Source organism: Somniosus microcephalus, chromosome 1, assembly GCF_052327205.1.
Source record: "Somniosus microcephalus isolate GS21.2 chromosome 1, FLI_Smic_1.0, whole genome shotgun sequence".
NCBI lineage: Eukaryota > Metazoa > Chordata > Chondrichthyes > Squaliformes > Somniosidae > Somniosus > Somniosus microcephalus.
The window spans coordinates 352,249,138-352,268,704 of NC_140987.1; the positions used below are offsets into that span (position 1 = coordinate 352,249,138).

The 19,567-nt window shown below is 49.6% G+C and overlaps 1 protein-coding gene across 1 annotated transcript in view; it reads left to right on the forward strand.

Moving 5' to 3' along the window:
- The window catches only part of LOC147124969 (2-Hydroxyacid oxidase 2-like), an 89,573-nt gene that overhangs the window by 61,699 nt on the left and 8,307 nt on the right, over positions 1 to 19,567 (forward strand). Inside the window, exon 5 of the mRNA XM_085995412.1 lies at positions 2,255 to 2,413. Coding sequence (XP_085851538.1) covers positions 2,255 to 2,413 — 159 coding nt within the window. The remainder of the gene's footprint in view (positions 1 to 2,254; positions 2,414 to 19,567) is intronic.

Genomic DNA, 19,567 nt, shown 5'->3' on the forward strand with positions numbered 1-19,567 from the left:
AATCTTTTCTGCACCCTCTCTAAAGCCCTCACATCCTTCCTAAAGTGCGGTGCCCAGAATTGGACACAATACTCCAGTTGAGGCCGGACCAGTGTTTTATAAAGGTTCATCATAATTTCCTTGCTTTTATACTCTATGGGCTAAAAATTGAGTAGCGCTAACTTCGCTGGGGCGCTAAAAGTAGCGCCCCGGAAAAATTAGCACCCCACGCCGGAAATTGAATGGTTGCGCCCCAAGAGGGAAGCGGGGCCCTACTGGAAGCGCCCCGCATCCCTCTTGGGGCGCTGTGAGTCAATATTGCGGCATTATGTGCTGCACCGCCATATGCTGTGGCACGTCGCGCCGTGGTATTGCAGGCCTTCCTCCCCTTCTTAAAGAGGAGGGGCCTTGTGCAGTGCGACCTGGGGCCCAAGTGGGCCCCTGGGGATCAGAACTGCAGGCAAAAGAGCCCGGCACTCAAGAGAAGTGCCGGGCTCTTGGAGCGCAGCCAGCACTCTGCGAGGGGGGGGTGCGTTTCAGGAGGTCTGGGACGGGAGCGCAGGCAGGTGCTGGCAGGCAGCCAGCAACAAAAATGGCCGCCCCACACCTCGCCTTTAAATTGTGCCTCCCCGGCCGCAGGTATGCCCCCCTGACCCCGTCGGACAAGTCTGGGGGCACTCCCGAAGATCGTGGCTGGGGCGTGAGTGGGGCGCTGCGCACACCAATGGCACCATCGCCAGCGACGCAGCGCCGCAGGGCGCTACTAGTTAGCGCCACCACTAACCTCCCACTGAATTTTGCGGGAGGCGTGGGCAGTGCCGCGCCCGGGTGCTAGTTGTTTTGCGTCCTGTTAGCGCCCTCTTAAGGCGCTAACGGGAGGCGCAACCAACTGAATTTTCCCCCCTATGCCTCTATTTATGGTCCAGGATCTCATATGCGATTTTAACTGCTTTCTCAACCTGCCCTGCCACCTTCAATGATTTGTGCACATATACCCCCAGTTCTCTCAGTTCATGCACCCCTTAAGAATTGTACCCTCTAATTTATATGTCCTTTCCTCATTCTTCCTAACAAAATGTATCACTTCGCACTTTTCTGCGTTAAATTTCATCTGCCACATGTTGCCCATTCCACCAGTCTGTCTATGTCTTCTTGGAGTCTATCACTATCCTCCTCACTGTTCACTATACTTCCAAGTTTTGTGTCATCTGCAAATTTTGAAATTGTGCCCTGTACACCCAGTCCAAGTCACTGATATATATCAAGAAAAGCAGTGGTCCTAGTACCGACCCCTGGGGAACACCACTGTGTACCTTACCCCAGTCCGAAAAACAAAGTGCACCACTACTCTCCGTTTACTGTCATTCAGCCAATTTCATATCCATGTTGCCACTGTCCCTTTCATTCCATAGGCTTCAACTCTGTTGGCAAACCTATTATGTGGCACTTTATCAAACGCCTTTTGGAAATCCATGTACACCATCAACTGCATTGCCCTCATCAACCCTCTCTGTTACCTCATAAAAAAACTCAATCAAGATGGTTAAACATGATTTGCCTTTAACAAATCCATGCTGGCTTTCCTTAATTAATCCACACTTGTCCAAGTGACCTGTTAATTTTGTCCCGGATTATCGTTTCTAAAAGCTTCCCCATGACCGAGGTTAAACTGACTAGCCTGTAGTTGCTGGGTTTATCTTTACACCCTTTTTTGAACAAGGGTGTAACATTTGCAATTCTACAGTCCTCTGGCACCACCCCTGTATCTAAGGAATATTGGAAGATTATGGCCAGTATCTCCGCAATTTCCACCTTTACTTCCCTTAGCATCCTAGGATGTACCCCATCCAGTCCTGGTGACTAATCTACTTTAAGTACAGCCAGCCTTTCTAGTACTTCCTCTTTATCAATTTTTATCCCATCCAATATCTCAACTACCTCCTCTTTCACTATGACTTTGGCAGCATCTTCTTCCTTGGTAAAGACAGATGCAAAGTACTCATTTAGTACCTCGGCCATGCCCTCTGCTTCCACGCGTAGGTCTTTTTTTTGGTCCCTAATTGGCCCCACCCCTCCTTTTACTACCCGTTTACTATTTATATGCCTATAGAAGACTTTTGGATTCCCTTTTATGTTATATGGTCAAGGTGTAACACTTATGTGAAAAAAAATCGAACAAGCACATTGTATTCTTTTCTCCCTGGTATCAGCAGGGGACTGTATGCTTGTAAATGTGTTTATTTGATACTTAAGTAGGTGTACTGCTCCATTGCAGATAGAAGCTCTGCCAGAGATTGTTGAAGCTGTGAGGGGCCGTGTTGAAGTCTATGTAGATGGAGGAATTCGAAGAGGAACTGATGTGCTGAAAGCATTAGCACTTGGAGCAAAGTGTGTTTTCATTGGTCGACCAGTGATTTGGGGATTAGCCTATAAGGTAAATTCTCTTGAAGTTTTTTCTTCATTTCTATTGCTTCTCAATTTAAATTTTCTTTCTTGAGCATGATGCCTTTACATGCTCTTTGTTGGGTTACTTATTTTTATTTGCTTACCTCACTGCACATTCTTTCCTTGTTCAAAGATATTCCCTCTTTAGGATTGGTTGGGGGGGAATGGGAGGATTCAGGAAAAAGTAAATTTAAAAGCAGCAAGGAAAATGTCATGGCTCTATAGCAGAGCAGTGTTTTGGGTAAAAATAAGCAGCGCGGGTCAGGAAGGGACAGAGAGAATAACAAAGGTAATAGGGCATCAGTGACTAAGGTGACATCAGGGAAAAATAGAAAAAATCAAAGCTAAAAGCACTATATCTGAATGCGTGAAGCATTCACAACAAAATAGATGAATTAATAGCGCAGATAGAAATGAATAGGTTTGATCTAATAGCCATTACGGAGATGTGGTTGCAAAGTGACCAAGGTTGGGAACTAAATATTCCAGGATACTTAACTTTTAGAAGAGAGAGGCAAAATGGAAAAGGAGAATAAAGGATGGGATAAAGACTGTAGAGAGAAAGGATCTTAGCTAGGAAAATCAAGAAGTAGAATTAGTTTGGGTGGAGCTAAGAAACAGCAAGGGGAAGAAAACATTGGTGGGAGTTGTTATCGGCCCGGAAACCAGTAGTTGTAATATAGGGCAGAGTATAAATCAGGAAATTAGAGGCGCATGTAACAAGGGTAATACAGTAATCATGGGGGACTTTAATCTACATATAGACTGGGCAAACCAAATTTGCAGTAATAGTGTGGAGGACAAGTTCATGGAATGTATGCAAGATAGTTTTCTAGATCAGTATGTTGAGGAACCAAATAGGGAACAGGCTATTTTAGATCTAGTATTGTGCAATGAGAAAGGATTAATTAATAACCTTGCAGTAAAGGGGCCTTTAGGAAAGAGTGAACATAATATGATAGATTTTTATATTGAATTTGAAAGTGATTCAGTTAAGTCCAAAACTAGGGTCTTAAATCTAAACAAAGCAAACTACGTAGGTATGAGGGGCAAGTTGGCAAAGGTAGATTGGGAAACTACATTAAAAAATATGATGATAGACAAGCAATGGCTAGCATTTAAAGAATTAATACAAAATTTAAAACAAATATACATACCTTTAAGGCACAAAAATCCCACAGGAAAAGTGGTCCAATCGTGGCTAACAAGAGATGTTAAAGATAGTATTAGATCAAAGGAAGAGGCTTATAGGCCTAGAAATTCAGTATAGCCACATTTGGGTGCGCTACAGTCGGGCAGCCGCTAAAGTTTGCGCCTGGCGCAAGTTCGCGCCACCTTCGCCGATATTCAGTCGCATCGCCCCAAGAGGTTGCTGCTGCGTTAAAACAGGCAATGCACGACTATCTTTAGGCGCTAAGCCGGCGGCCCGGGGCGATACCCCCGAGGCCGGGCGCAGCGCAGGTGCGGCGGGTTGCTGATTGACGGCAGACACTCTGGCGCCGGTCAGCTCTTAAAGGGGGAGGGTGGATTTGTTTGCCTGCCACGCCCTGCACACTGCAGCCCTCAAGCTAGGCCTGACCACTTCTGCTTCATCTGCACAACGCCCAGGGCTATGGAGAAGGCCAGGAAGAGAGCGCAGCACTTCAGCGACGGTGACCTGAGGGTGCTGGTTGGCGGAGTGGAGCGCAGGCGCCATGTTCTGTTCCCAGAAGGTGGCAGGAGGCCGCTGCCCAGCGCCTACCGGAAAGCCTGGAGGGAGGTCTCAAACAGGGTGACTACCAACAGCGTGGTTGCCAGGACTCCTGTGCAATGCCGGAAAAAGTTCAACGACCTCACTCGGGTTGTCAGGGTGAGTACCCTTTCCAGTGTCCTCCTCATCCCTGCATGTGCACCTCAGTTTATGGGCAAAGGGACCTGAAAGCCCTAATGGCCAGCCCTCATCCAGCAGCTATGGGACTGTCATGAAAATCACTTGCACATTCAGCACTTTACACACTGTACAAGCTATTCGACCATGGGAGGCAGTGCAGACAAGATCAGGGCGTCACACTGTCAGGGCCAGTCCACCATGGGAGGCAGTGCAGACAAGATCAGGGCTTCACACTGTCAGGGCCAGTTCACCATGGGAGGCAGTGCAGACAAGATCAGGGCTTCACACTGTCAGGGCCAGTCCACCATGGGAGGCAGTGCAGACAAGATCAGGGCTTCACACTGTCAGGGCCAGTCCACCATGGGAGGCAGTGCAGACAAGATCAGGGCTTCACACTGTCAGGGCCAGTCCACCATGGGAGGCAGTGCAGACAAGATCAGGGCTTCACACTGTCAGGGCCAGTCCACCATGGAAGGCAGTGCAGACAAGATCAGGGCTTCATACTGTACTTAGAGGCCGTCCTTACTCTTGCAGGCCAAGGTGGCTCACAACCAGAGGAAGCTACGTGAGACCGGGGGAGGCCGTCCTGACGTCAAAGAGCTCTCCGACCTCGACCAGCGTGTGGAGCGCATTATGGCAGGGCGTCTGATTGGCCCCATCGCCAGTGGAGATGCCGACCCTGTTCTGGGCACCAATGGTAAGGGCATCACCTTTTTGATCTCTCTCTTTTCACTTGCGCCTCAGATCAGCATCCTTTGCCACTGCCCGACCAATGCAGTGCATGCAGCACTCATGCCTCCCTCGCTGCCGCCCTGTCCTCACTCTAAAGCTACTCTTGTGCCTCCCTGCTTTCAGATGGTGAATCGCCAGGTGAGGAGGCGGGCCCTCAAGCTGCCACTGTCAGCGATTCCGAATTCGAAGAGGAGGAAGAGGAAGCCGGCCCATCAGTGCCACCCTCAGCCGCACCAGCCCATGGCGATGAAGGGGACACGTCTTCCCTGGAGGGGAGCCGGGGGGAAGGGTCGGAGGAGAGTGAAGCTCCGGGGCCCAGCAGCCTGCAGCAACGCGGGAGGGGTGGTGAAGCTCGGCGGACTTCTCCCCAGAGGGTGAGTGCGGCCTCCAGTCCTGCGACGGTGAGCGCAGAGGTGGTCCGGCTCCTGGAGGAAATGGCCGTCCAGGCTGAGCGCAGGCACACTGAGCTCATGGCTGCAGTGGCAAGGATGCCTGACTCCATTGAGTCTCTGTCAAGGAGTGTGCAGGAATTTGGAGCAGCACAGGCCAGGAGTCTGCAACAATTCAGTGCAGCACAGGTCAGGAGTCTGGAACAATTCAGTGCAGCACAGGCCAGGAGTCTGCAGGACTTTGCGGCAGCACAGGCGGCTTCGAGCCAAGTGCTCAGTCGTGCCGTTCATTCATTGGCTGGTGTCATGCGGACACAGACCAGGGCCACACGGGCACTAACTGCTGCCACCCTCGCTGGATCAGCCAGGCATCGCCAGGGCACTCGCACAGGCAGCCCAGCAGTCTGTTCTTCAGCTGTTTGCTGCGCATGCTGCAGTGCTGGCCCGTGCGAGTGCCAATGTATCAGGCGACCAGGGAGTACCTGCAATCTGTCAGGTTGGCACCATTCCTGCAGCCGACACTGCCACTCCGCCATTGCAGCTGCCACGAGCCGCTGGACAGACTGCTGCCGCCCAAGCAGAGTTGGAGCAGTCAGCAGCCGGACCCTCCAGGGCCAGATCTGGTGCAGGCCGACCCCCAAGGACATCTGCCGTCTCGCCATCTGACCCTCAGCAGCCTTCCCCCAGCCTTGCTGCAGCCACTGGGGTCCCATTGAGGAGGAGCTGCAGGGTGGGCAGGGGCCAGTCACAGATGCGAAAGGCATCTCCCTCGCAGGGCAAAAAGTAGAAGGTCTGCACAAATGCTTTGTGTTTTTGTAAGGCCGAGACTGGTGTCTTTCTTTGTTTTTGTAAGGCCGAGACTGGTGTCTTTCTTTGTTTTTGTAAGGCCGAGACTGGTGTCTTTCTTTGTTTTGTAAGGCCGAGACTGTTCGTTTTGTGTTTTTGGAGGGGGCTTCTCTCCATGAGGTTGTAATGTGGGAAGGGCAGAGGTTTCCAATAAATTAATGTTCTTAAATCGCACTGTGCATGCTTTTTTTTGCAAGTCCTGGTTGCCCTGCTCGGCTGAGGGCTTGTGGAGCGGCTACATTCATCTGGTGACATTGGCATAAGCCATTCCCTGAGAGGGGGCCTAGAACCGACGCTCAATAAGCCGGTGACGGGCGGCCCTTGCACTTTCTGCCTCCCTCCTGTGCTGGTCCTCCTCCTCCTCCTCATCCTCCTCCTCCTCAGGTGGTCCTCCAATCTCTGGTGGCAGTGGCTGAGTCCTGCGGATAGCCAGGTTGTGCAGCATGCAGCACACGACCACGAAATGGGAGACTCGCTCCGGCGAATATTGTAGGGCTCCACCGGAACGATCCAGACAGCGGAACCGTTGCTTCAGGACGCCGATTGTTTGCTCAATGATGTTCCTGGTGGCTTGATGGCTGTCGTTGTATCCTTCTTCAGCAGGGGTGCTGGGCGCACGGAGCGGGGTCATCAGCCAGGTACACAAAGGATAGCCTTTGTCCCCGAGAAGCCATCCTCGTGGGTGAGGCTGGGCCTGGAACATGTCTGCCACAGAAGTCTGGCGCAGGATGAAGGCATCGTGGCTGCTGCCTGGAAAGCGGGCATTGACAGCTAGGATGAGCTGCCTGTGGTCACACACCAGCTGAACGTTGAGCGAATGGTAGCCCTTCCGGTTGCGGTAATCCTCGGCATTCTCCAGAGGTGCCCGCAAAGCCACATGCGTGCAGTCAATGGCGCCCTGCACCATGGGGAAGCCCGCGAATGCTGCAAAGCCCATTGCACGCTGTTGCTGTTTGACAAGGGCCATGGAGAAGGAGATGAACTGACGTCTCCTTTTGAAAAGGGCATTGGTCACCTGGCGGATGCAGCAATGCACGGCGAACTGGGAGATGTTGGAAATGTCCCCAGTAGCGGATTGGAAGGAGCCGGTGGCATAGAAGCTGAGAGCCACCGTCACCTTCACTGCCACCGACAGAGACGTCCTGCTCCTCAGATGTGGCTGCAGATCACCGCCAAGCAGGTGGCAGATCTCAGTGACCACCTCCCTTCGGAATCGCAGCCTCCGAACACACTGCTCGTCAGACATGTTCAGATAGGAGAACTGCTGGCGGCATACCCTGGGTGGGTAAAGCCTCCTTTCCCGACGCCTGTTGCCCCCTCTCCGTCTAGCCAGGACTGCCACTCTCTCACGGCGTCTGTGAGCCCTTTGGATGCAATGGAGAAAGCCAGCGTTTGCACCCATTGCAGCCCCCATTATATGTTAGCAAACAATGATATGTCACTGAAGGCAAAGACAAGTGGAAAGCTGTGGCCTGAAGCCACAAGTACCTGTCCGAGTGTTGAGCCAAAGCAGAAAGCTCTCTACCTTGGTCTCTCTGCAAAGATCCGTCTCTCAAAAAGAAGGAGTGCTGCCAAATGGCAGCCTTTTCTACTGCAGGAGGTGTGCCCTTTAATTTGCGCCCCCCACGCCCCGCTTCGACTGAGAACCGTTCCCCTCTACCAGTCGCTAGGGGCGCCAGGCGCACAATAGGGCGTCGCGACTGAATTTCCAGTTTGGGGCGCACAAAGGGCGTTGCACGAGGAAATGACGTCAGGATCTGTGCGCGCAGCTGAGCGCGCGCAAAGACTTTGCGCCGCCGCTAAATCATGAGTGAAGTTGGGGAGAGGCACAGATTGCGCTGCGCCCAGCCGCTCGCCACCTAGCGCCCAACATCTCCTCCTCCTAAGGCGCTACCGGCTGGTGCAAGCAACTGAATTTCTAGGCCATAATGTTGACAAAAAGAGTAGTAAGCCTGAGGATTGGGAGGATTTTAGAATTCAGCAAAGGAGTACCAAGAAATTGATAAGGAAAGAGAAAAAAGAATTTGAGAGTAAATTAGCAAGAAACATAAAAACAGATTGTAAACATTTCTATAGGTATGTAAATAGGAAGAGATTAGTGAAAGTAAACAAGTGTCCATTAGAGGCAGAGACAGGAGAAATTATAATGGGCAATAAAGAAATGTCAGAGACATTAAACAAATACTTTGGGCTGAATTTTGCCGGTGCTCAGAGTGCGGGTTTGGAGGCGGGTCCACTGTTAAAATCGAAATGATTGACAGCGGGTTGGGAGCTGGCTGCGAGCCCGCCTCCATGTAAGTTTCCAAAGTGTCAGGTCTGCGAATTCGGAACAAACCCAACACCAAGCGGCGGGGGAGGCATTCAAGATAGTTCAATGCTTGTTAAATGCTTGTTAACTACTATTTTGCCAGCCTTTTTCTATTTTACCACTTTTTTAACGGGGTTCACGTCATTCGGAGATCATGTCAGGTAAGTAGGTCGGGTTCTTTATGTCCCCCGATTGCTGTGAATAGGTGACAGCTGCAAAAGTGGTATGAAAGCTACCATTTCACAGCTGTTAACTTTCCAATGTCAGAAGCTTGAGCCTTCACGACTTGGAAGACACTTTTGAGCTGTATGCAGTTTGGAACTGCTTGGAGTAAACTCTCTATCCACTGTCACCTCCTTGGAGCAAGCTCTCTCTCCATTGACAGGTCACTTCTGTCATCTCAACTTCAGCTGCCATTTATTCCAGCAACATCGGTGCCCTTGAAAAATCTCACCTTGGTCCCCTGAATCCCTCCACGATCAGCCCCAACACCAACATCACCAGGCACACCAACATCACCAACAACAACACCAACCTTCTCCGCTATCACTTGATGCTGCCCAGGACACAGGGCATTAGCCCCTAACAACATTGCTGCTCGGGAGACCGGCGATGGCATCACCATGGCTAGATTTACTTCACTTGACGCTGTACAACCTGCCTGCTACATGATGCACTAGATTGACACCACCCCACGCCAGCACCATAAAGCATCCCTACAATGTCCAAGCCATTCTTTTCACACTCTTCACATTTTTGGGGGGGCGGGGAAAAGTTATGTCTCAACATTCACTGAAACTCACTAAGACACTTCCAAAGGTGAGCACAGATCTGTCCAATAAGGCAAAGTGTTGAAAATAAAGATTTCAATGTTTGACAATACATTAACAGAAAATTTACATGAACATTGCATGAGACACCCAACTGCCTACCCTTTTGTGTTGTTAATTGGTATGATTGGACTAGGATGAGGGCGAGTGTGAGGGGTGTCTCGTGAGATGGGTGATAATGTAGATAGAGAGGGATGGGTGGAGGTGCAAGGTAAGTTGGTGTGAGTAAGGATGTTCAGGAGTAGGTTAGGGAAGGCAGAGTTATGGGGATGTGTTGAGTGGCACCGCAGGATGAGGTTGAGTGTGGCTTTGCAGTAACGTTTCGTGATCTACTGAGATCATTGAAAGGTTTGCGCCACTGCAGCCAGGGATCCCTGATGACATCACTGCTTTTGCCCTCCTGTGAAATGTGCAACCAGGCTGCGTTAGTGTCCTGGGGAGGTCTCTTCCGCCCATGGGAAGGGAAGAGAACCTCCCTGCGTGCTGTGACTCTGACCATATGCATATAGAGGGAGTCATGCGAGAGCCTGGGTGCAGCCGTGCACCTCTGTGCAGTGCTTGTCAGTGTTTGCAGCACCTCAATGCTATAGAACACTGACAGCACAAATGTCAAATTGAATGCGGCCATGGTCCATTTAAGGAAACTGGCTGATGATGAGTCATCAAATGACATCATCAGACCCGCTTCCTTTTAATTGGACAGGAACCTCGCAGGGCGGCCTTAACAAGCCCAATCAGGGGAAAATCCTTTTCACAGAGCAGCTGGAGCTGGGAGCGGGACTGGGACCTGCCAACCGCCTCCCCCACCGCGATCCCGCCCCCAATGGTGAAATCATGGCCTTTGTATCTGTCTTCAGATTAGAAGACACAAAAAACATTCCAGAAATAATGGGGAACCAAGGGTCTAGAGAGAATGAGGAACTTAAAGAAATCAGTATAAGAAAAGACATATTACTGGAGAAATTAATGGGACTAAACAGCAACAAATCCCCTGGGCCTGACGACCTGCATCCTTGGGTTTTAAAAGAGGTCGCTGCAGGGATAGTGGATGCACTGGTAATAATCTTGCAGAATTCCATAGATTCTAGAACAGTCCCCAAGGATTGGAAGGTAGCAAACATAACCCTGCTATTTAAGAAAGGAGGAAGAGAAAAAATGGGGAACTATAGACCAGTTAGCCTGACATCAGTAGTAGGCAAACTGCTAGAATCTATTATTAGGGACGTGGTAACAAGGCACTTAGAAAATCGTAATATGATTAGGCAGAGATAACATGGTTTTATGAAAGGGAAACCGTGTTTGACAAATCTGTTCGAGTTTTTTGAAGATGTAACTAGTAGGATGGATAAGGGGGAATCAGTGGATGTAGTATATTTGGGTTTTCAAAAAGCATTCGATAAGATGCTACACAAGAGGTTATTATACAAAGTTAGGACTCATGGGATTGGGGGTAATATATTAGCAAGGATTGAGGATTGGTTATTGGACAGAAAATGGAGAGTAGAAATAAACGGGACTTTTTCGGGTTGGCAAGCTGTAACTAGCAGGGTACCGCAAGGTTCAGTGCTTGGGCCTCAGCTATTTACAATCTATAATAATGACTTAGATGAAGGGACTGAATGTAACGTATCCAAGTTTGCTGACGATTAAAGTTAGCTGTGAGGAAGATGCAAAAAGGCTGCAGAGAGATATAGACAGGTTGAGTGGGCAAGAACATGGCAAATGGAATACAATGTTGGGAAGTGTGAAGTTATCCACTTGTACATGAATCACAGAAAGTTAACATGCAGGTACAGCAAGCAATTTGGAAAGCAAATGGTACGTTAGCTTTTGTTACAAAGGGATTAGAATATGTAATACCCACTGGAAATGTTATGTACGCTAAGTATGGTTATCAATCTTTAACTTAGACACTGTATTATCATTGTTATAAATCCCTGGGTTAAAGTTGCCCATGTGAAGGTACGGCAAGAACTTTTAAGGACACAATGTGACTAAGAGCAGACTTTCCATAATTCTGCACCAGTATCAACTGTTGCAGACAGTGAGGCTGCTCAGTCTCCAGGCAGAAACCCCAGGAGGAAGGGGTGGAGTCGGGGTTTTCAAGCGGGAAACGGGAGCGACTGGAAGAAAAGAGGGCAGGAGCTCTGAAAAGAGGGCTCAGGAGGCAAATGGCTGCCGCATCCCATCCCGGGCTTCCAAACTCGGCCGCCACCCTTCGTATTAGTAGCTCTGCATCCAGAACTCAAAGTGGGATTCAGTGATCGTGAAGAGAATTCAACGAAGGGGTTCAGAGTCGTAAGTCTTGCAGACATTATACATACCATGAGCTCCAACTTAAGCGCGCCAACGAAAGAGTGCACTCGAATTTGGACACAGGGACAGATTCTCCTTTGAATCCATATAAATGGAAAATGTATGTTTATTATGTCTAGATTCATTCTAATGTATGCAAATGTCTAATTTAGGTCATTGACCCGTAATCTTCTTATACTGTCTGACGTTAAAACTATAAAGTAAGATAATTAGAATTAAGCCATTGTAGTAGTGATCTCCTTACTGGACTATAGAATACTGTCTACAACAGAGACCACATCTCACATATATCTAGAGAACCGTGAAGGGGTTACATTTTGGGGGCTCGTCCGGGATTGTGGTCTATTTATGTCAGCAAACTAACAGTATTGAATGCTCATTGCTAAGAGAGTGGTTTGTGGTTTCTACTGGGCTGTTTGAGCATAAAAGATGGATGTTATTGAGGTTGAAGCTTGGTGCAAACGGAAGCAGATAGCTACTACCCATGCCATTGTGCTGAATGGTGTTGCTAACGATGACCCTGATGATGTCTTGCTAAGGGCTCTGAATTGTGTCAAAGCCTTTGGAAAGGTTAGGATAGTTGAGCGCTGCTTGGATACAGCTACCAAGAAGCAGTTTGTGTTGATCCAGACATCAGAGAACCTGAGAGGTCATGGTTTACCTGAGGCAGTTGGGCTTTCTGAAGAGGCTGGTCCCTGGCCAGTTCAGTTTGTCCCTATTACTACTAAGGAAGAAGAAGGGTTTCAGACCAAGTTGTTGTCATTCTTGAGACAAGAAGGAAAGACTGTTGCTGATGTCAAAGGTCTGATAGGTCCTTCGGCCCTGGATATGAACACTCAGTTGGTCAGTGCCATTAGTTCTCTGGTGGATAAATGCACCAATCTGCCCTTCGAGGCTCAGGGATACCGTAAGCTCCGTATGTTCTCAGGCGTGAGACCAACTCCCAGTGGGGAAGAGGAGTACGACGCCTGGGCTGAGCAGACCCTGCCTCTGCTAGAGGAATGGCAGTGCAGTGACAATGTGAAGAGGCAGAGAATAGTAGAAAGCCTTAAGGGTCCTGCTGCTGACACTGTAAGATTCTTAAAGGCGCAGAACACCTCTGCTACTTCCTTTGACTACATGCAGGCTCTAGAAACTGCCTTTGGAACTACTGAAACCATTTCAGATTTGACGGTCAGATTCAGAAGCACATTCCAGTGTGAGGGAGAGAAGCTGTCCAGTTATCTGCTGAGAATAGACAAACTGCTGCATTGTATGTTACGGAAAAGAGGGATTGAGTTGCCTGAAATGAATCGGTTCCGCATTGAACAGGTTGTGCGAGGTGCATTGCTCGAAGACGTGACTGCTCTTCGCATACGCATGACCCATAAGTTGCGAGATCCACCTACCTTCACTGAGCTGCTAAGGGAAGTCAGAGAGGAGGAGGATATGCTTCAGGCCCGGAATGTAGCAAAGAGTGCTGTGATGTCCAAGCTTGTGACTCCTGTTACAGTTCCTACTCCTAAGGGTGATGTCAACCCTGAGATGGAACAGCTGAAGAAGGAAATAAATGTCATGAGAGCCGAGATGGCATATTTTCGGTCTAAGCCCAACACAGAAAGGGATGACGCACGGGTGCAAAAGGTTGAACACCCTGCGAAGTCTAACAGCAAAATGAATGATTCCTCTAAAGGATATCCCCATGAAGGAGATAGACCTGGAGTCTTTTGTTATAACTGTGGAAAGGATGAACATTTCAAGCGAGAATGTAGAGGTGAGGAAAATCTAAAAAAAGTAAATGACCGCCTCATAAAACTTACCAAGAAGTCGGGAAACTACAAAGGGGCACAGTAACGGAACGGCCTGCTGTCCCTGTAGTTAAGACACGTTCCGCTAAGTGCAATAATAGACGAGGGGATATGAAAGACATCATACCTGAAGGTTTAGTAGGGCCGAGTTCTGCTGTATCAATACAGATTGAAGGCATTTATACTAAAGCTATCCTCGACACGGGTTCTCAGGTTACCATACTGTACAGATCCTTCTATGACCGATACCTGACGCATTTGCCGTTAACCCCAATCAGTCTTCTGCAGATCTGGGGCCTTAGTCCTGCTGATTACCCATATGATGGCTATTTGTCGCTGAGGTTGGAGTTCTTGGAAGCTGATGTAGGGACCACTGAGACCATTGATGCACTTGTGTTGGTTTGCCCTGACCCCATGGTGAAAGGTGAGGTTTCCATACTGGTTGGCAGTAATACACCCATAGTGAGACGACTCCTGACAAGCTGCAAAGAGCAGGGAGGCGAAAACTTCTTGAGCACCAGACACATTCACCCTGTTTTCAAAAAGGCTTTTGAGAAACTGCCTGAACTTTCTTCCGATGTAGATGATAGCAAAAGAGGAACTGTGTGGTACGTTTGAGCCAAACCTATCACCCTGCATCCTGGAGGAGTGGCTAGAATCCCTGGGATACCAAAATTCCCTGGAACGCCAGGTACTGAAGCCATTCTGATAGAGTCACCTGATGATCCTGCAGAAGAGTCACGGTTTCCAAATGAGCTTCTGGTGAGACCAGAGTTGCAGACCCCGACAGCTGTGATGTCAAGGAGAGTTACAGTGACCATGAGGAATATGTCAGGCAAAGGAATCACATTGAGGAAAGGAATGCCGATTGCACATCTGTTTCCTGTAAATGTACTGTCGTTACATGTGAAGGAAGAGTCCAAAGTTAACTCAACCGAAGATCTGACACCCTCCTCCTTCAACTTTGGAGATTCATTTGTTCCTAAAGAATGGAAGGACCGGTTAGTCAGGAAGATGGTGGAGCGGAGAGGAGTTTTCTCTACTCATGAGTTTGATGTTGGTTGTAGTAAGAGTACTCGCCATTCTATCAGAATTACCGAGGATAAACCCTTTTGGGAGAGGTCTCGACGGCTGGCACCAGCTGACATCGAAGCAGTGAGACAGCACCTGTCGCAGTTAAAAGAAGCTGAGATCATTACCGAGTCCAGGAGTCCTTATGCATCTCCTATAGTGGTGGTGAGGAAAAAGAACGGAAAGATTCGGATGTGTGTGGACTTTAGGACGCTTAACAGACGTACTATTCCCGACCAATACACCGTTCCAAGAATTGAGGATGCACTGGCTTGTCTTAATGGAAGCAAGTGGTTCAGTGTGTTGGATCTCAGAAGTGGATACTACCAAATACCGATGAGTGAATCGGACAAAGAAAAGACAGCCTTTATATGTCCAGTTGGGTTCTACCAATTTGAAAGGATGCCACAAGGAGTTTCAGGCGCTCCAGCAACTTTTCAAAGAATAATGGAACAAACAGTTGGGGACATGAACTTGCTCGAAGTATTGGTGTACTTGGATGATATCATTGTGTTTGGGGCAACCCTTGAAGAACACGAAGCTCGGTTGCTGAAAGTGCTTGGTCGCCTGGAGGATGAAGGTCTCAAGCTATCATTGGACAAGTGTCAGTTTTGCCAAACATCCGTGTCCTATGTGGGGCATATTGTATCACAGAATGGAGTAGCCACAGATCCATCCAAGATCGAAGCTGTTACCACATGGCCCAAACCGAACACAGTGACTGCCTTGCGGTCATTTCTTGGGTTCTGCAGATATTACAGGCGCTTTGTGCAGGATTACTCCAAAGTGGCCCATCCTCTGAATCAGCTGCTGGCTGGTTACCTCCCACCAGCCGAGAGGAAGAAAAAGGCTAAAGGTAAAGAGAACAAGGACTACTTCAAAACCTCTGAGCCTTTTGGTGTTAGATGGGATGAAAAATGCGAAGAGGCCTTCCACACCTTAAAGCAAAGTCTTACTCAAGCCCCCGTGTTGGCTTTTGCAAACCCACAGCTGCCATATGTGCTACATGTGGATGCCAGTCAAGAAGGGTTGGGTGGTGTGTTGTATCAGGACCAAGGAGCAGGGCTGAGACCTGTAGCGTTCATCAGTCGCAGTCTTACGCCATCAGAGCGTAACTACCCAGCTCATAAGCTAGAATTCTTGGCGTTGAAGTGGGGGGTGGTGGATAAGCTGCAGGATTATCTGTATGGAGCGAAGTTTGAAGTGAGGACAGACAATAATCCATTAACCTATGTGTTGACTTCGGCAAAACTTGATGCCACCGGCCACCGCTGGCTTGCTGCACTATCTGCTTACGACTTTAGTCTCAGGTACAGACCTGGGAACCAGAACATTGACGCAGATGCTCTGTCTTGTCGCCCACACTACCAGAAACCAGAGTGGAAAGATGTTGCTTCAGCAGATGTGAAAGTAATGTGTCAGATGTCCGTGGTATCTGGACCAAAGAATTCATTTCATGCCTGAGAGATTGACCACTTGGGAGCGTCAATGCATGCTGTTCCCCAGGCATTTTGCAACCTTTCCAGTTTGGATGTACAAAACTTACCCATGTTGTGTTCATCTGAAATATCCAAAGCACAACAGGAGGATCCCTGTATTCATGAGGTGTTTTCAGCTCTCCGTCTGGGTGATATTACACAGATCGACAAATCAAAACATCCTGACTGTCGTCTGCTCCTAAGAGAATGGGACCACTTGGAAATTAAAGAGGGAGTGTTGTGTAGAATCACTCACCCACCCACTAAACCATGTCATTCACAGTTGGTCCTGCCTGAAAAGTACAGGGAAATAGTGATGAAGTCTTTGCATGATGACGCAGGTCATCTGGGAGTAGATAAGACCTATGGGTTGGTCAAGGACAGATTCTATTGGCCGCGTATGAAGTCTGCAGTTGAGGAGTTCTGCAAGTCCTGTGCACGTTGTGTCCAGAGAAAGACTTTACCTAAAAGAGTTGCTCCTCTGTTTCACATGCAAAGTGATGGACCTCTAGACCTTGTCTGTATGGATTTTCTGTCCATCGAACCCGATTCCAGCAATACCGCAAATGTCTTGGTCATTACAGATCATTATACTCGCTATGCCCAAGCTTTTCCCACAAAGGATCAGAAAGCATCCACCGTTGCCAAAGTGTTGTGGGAGAAATACTTCATCCACTATGGACTGCCAAAGCGAATACACAGTGATCAAGGTAGAGACTTTGAAAGTAGACTTATACATGAGTTGTTGTCCGTGCTCGGGATTGAGAAGTCAAGAACAACTCCATACCATCCTCAGGGAGATCCTCAACCTGAGCGGTTTAACCGTACTTTGTTAGACATGCTTGGAGCGCTGGATTCAAAGCGAAAGAACAAGTGGAGTCGGCACATTGGACATCTTGTTCATTCTTATAATTGTACCCGAAATGACGCTCCTGGTTTTTCACCGTACTACCTCATGTTTGGACGTGAAGCGAGGATGCCGGTGGATTTGTGTTTCGGAGTATCCAGTGATGGCACATCACAGAGAACTTACCTCAAGTATGTATCTGACATGAGAAAGGAATTGCAAGCTGCTTATGAACTTGCTGAGTCTGTTTCTGCCAAACAGAATAAAGGAAATAAGCAGAGGTATGACCAGAAGATCCGTTTTTCCCAACTCATGCCTGGTGACCGAGTTCTCATACGGAACCTAGGACTTCAAGGGAAACATAAGTTAGCAGACCGCTGGGCTTCTACACCTTACATTGTTGAAAGTCAAATGTCACAACTACCTGTGTTTCGGCTAAAACCTGCAGGTGGGAATGGACCCATAAAAATACTGCACCGGAATCATATCCTGCCATTGGGACAGCAAGTGCGTCTGGATCCGCCAGCGGATAATGAGCCGACACCTAGTAGGAGAACCCTGCAGAGAAGAAGAAGGAAAAAAACGAGAAACCAGGAAAACTTTACAGTTCCTGGTCATGGTCCTGACCTCCTCAATAGAGTAAGGCAGGTTGCGGGCCTTGATGAAGTGGAAGAACCTGGTGACCCCCGGGTGGCAGAGGTCATTGTGGAGGGCCCGCAGTCTATCGATCTGCGTGCTGGCGCAGGTGCCACGCGATAGCGCATCCGGGGGTTCATTGAGCTTCCCGGGCCGGTACAAGATCTCGTAATTGTAGGTGGAAAATTCGATTCTCCACCTCAAGATCTTGTCATTTTTGATTTTGCCCCTCTGCTTGTTGTTAAACATGAAAGCAACTGAACGTTGGTCAGTGAGCAGGGTAAATCGTTTTCCGGCCAGGTAGTGCCTCCAATGACGCACAGCCTCCACAATCGCCTGGGCCTCCTTCTCAACAGCGGAGTGCCTGGTCTCCGGGCCTTGGAGGGTTCGTGAAAAGAAGGCCACGGGTCTCCCCGCCTGATTGAGGGTAGCGGCCAGGGCAAAGTCGGACGCATCGCTTTCCACCTGGAAGGGGATGGATTCGTCCACTGCGTGCATGGTGGCTTTGGCAATGTCTTCCTTGATACGGTGGAAGGCTAAGCGGGCCTCTGCCGTCAAGGGAAAAGAGGTGGACTTGATCAGCGGATGGGCCTTGTCCACATAGTAGGGGACCCACTGGGCATAATAGGAGAAAAACCCTAGGCACCTCTTCAGGGCCTTGAGGCAGTGGGGCAGTGGGAGTTCCATAAGGGGACGCATCCGGTCGGGGTCGGGGCCGATGACTCCGTGTTCCACAACACAGCCAAGGATGGCGAGGCGGTTTGTGCGGAATATGCACTTCTCCTTGTTATATGTCAGGTTCAGGAGTTGGGCGGTGCAGAGGAATTTTTCGAGGTATGCGTCATGGTCCTGCAAGTCACGGCCGCAGATGGTCACATTGTCCAGATATGGGAAGGTGGCCTGCAACGCATTTTGATCTACCATCCGGTCCATCTCCCTTTGGAAGACGAAGACCCCGTTGGTGATGCCAAAGGGAACCCGAAGGAAGTGGTAGAGGCGGCCGTTTGCCTCAAAGGCAGTATACTGGTGGTCCTCAGGGCGGATAGGGAGCTGGTGGTATGCTGATTTCAGGTCAATGGTCGAGAAGACGCGGTACTGCGCGATCTGGTTGACCATATCAGCTATGCGGGGGAGTGGGTAGGCATCCAGCAGGGTGTAGCGATTTATTGTCTGGCTGTAGTCGATGACCAGGCGCTGCTTCTCGCCGGTCTTAACGACCACAACCTGGGCTCGCCAGGGGCTGGTGCTGCCCTCAATAATCCCTTCCTTCAGGAGCCGCTCCACTTCGGTTTTAATGAAAACCCTGTCCCCGGCACTGTATCGCCTGCTCTTTGTGGCGATGGGCTTACAGTCGGGGGTGAGGTTAGCAAACAGTTGGGGGGGGGGTGACTCTGAGTGTGGAGAGGTTGCACCTGGTGCGCGGCGGGCAATTTGGGAGCTGCTGGCTGCGGACTGTGAGTGGGGGTAGGGGTCCACCGTACGCCATCGTAACACTTTTAAGGTGGCACTGAAAATCTAACCCCAGCAGGACGGCAGCGCAGAGGTCGGGCAGGACCAGAAGTTTAAAATGATCGTACACGGTCCCGTCTACTACGAGTGTCACTACGCAGTAGCCGCCGATGTCCGCCGACTGGGACTCGGAGGCCATAGAAATCCGCTGGTGCGCAGGCAGGACTGGGAGAGAGCAACGCCGCACCGTGTCGGGGTGGATGAAGCTCTCCGTGCTCCCAGAGTCAAAAAGGCAGATTGTATCGTGGCCATTTACCTTAATGTCCATTGTGGAACTGGCCAGCTGGTGCGGTCTCGCTTGGTCCAGTGTAACGGATGCCAGCGTAGGGGTCGGTGTGTCGCTGCGGGTATCAGATGAGGCGGTGTTGGGGGCCTGCTGCGTTCTGGCTGTCGTCCAAGATGGCGGCGTCCATGATCCCCATGTGGCTGGAGGTGTCCAAAATGGCTGCTGTACCGGTGGTTCGCACATGGCCGGGGAGGCCCAAGATGGCGGCCCGCATGGCCCACACGCGGCGCTGCTGGGG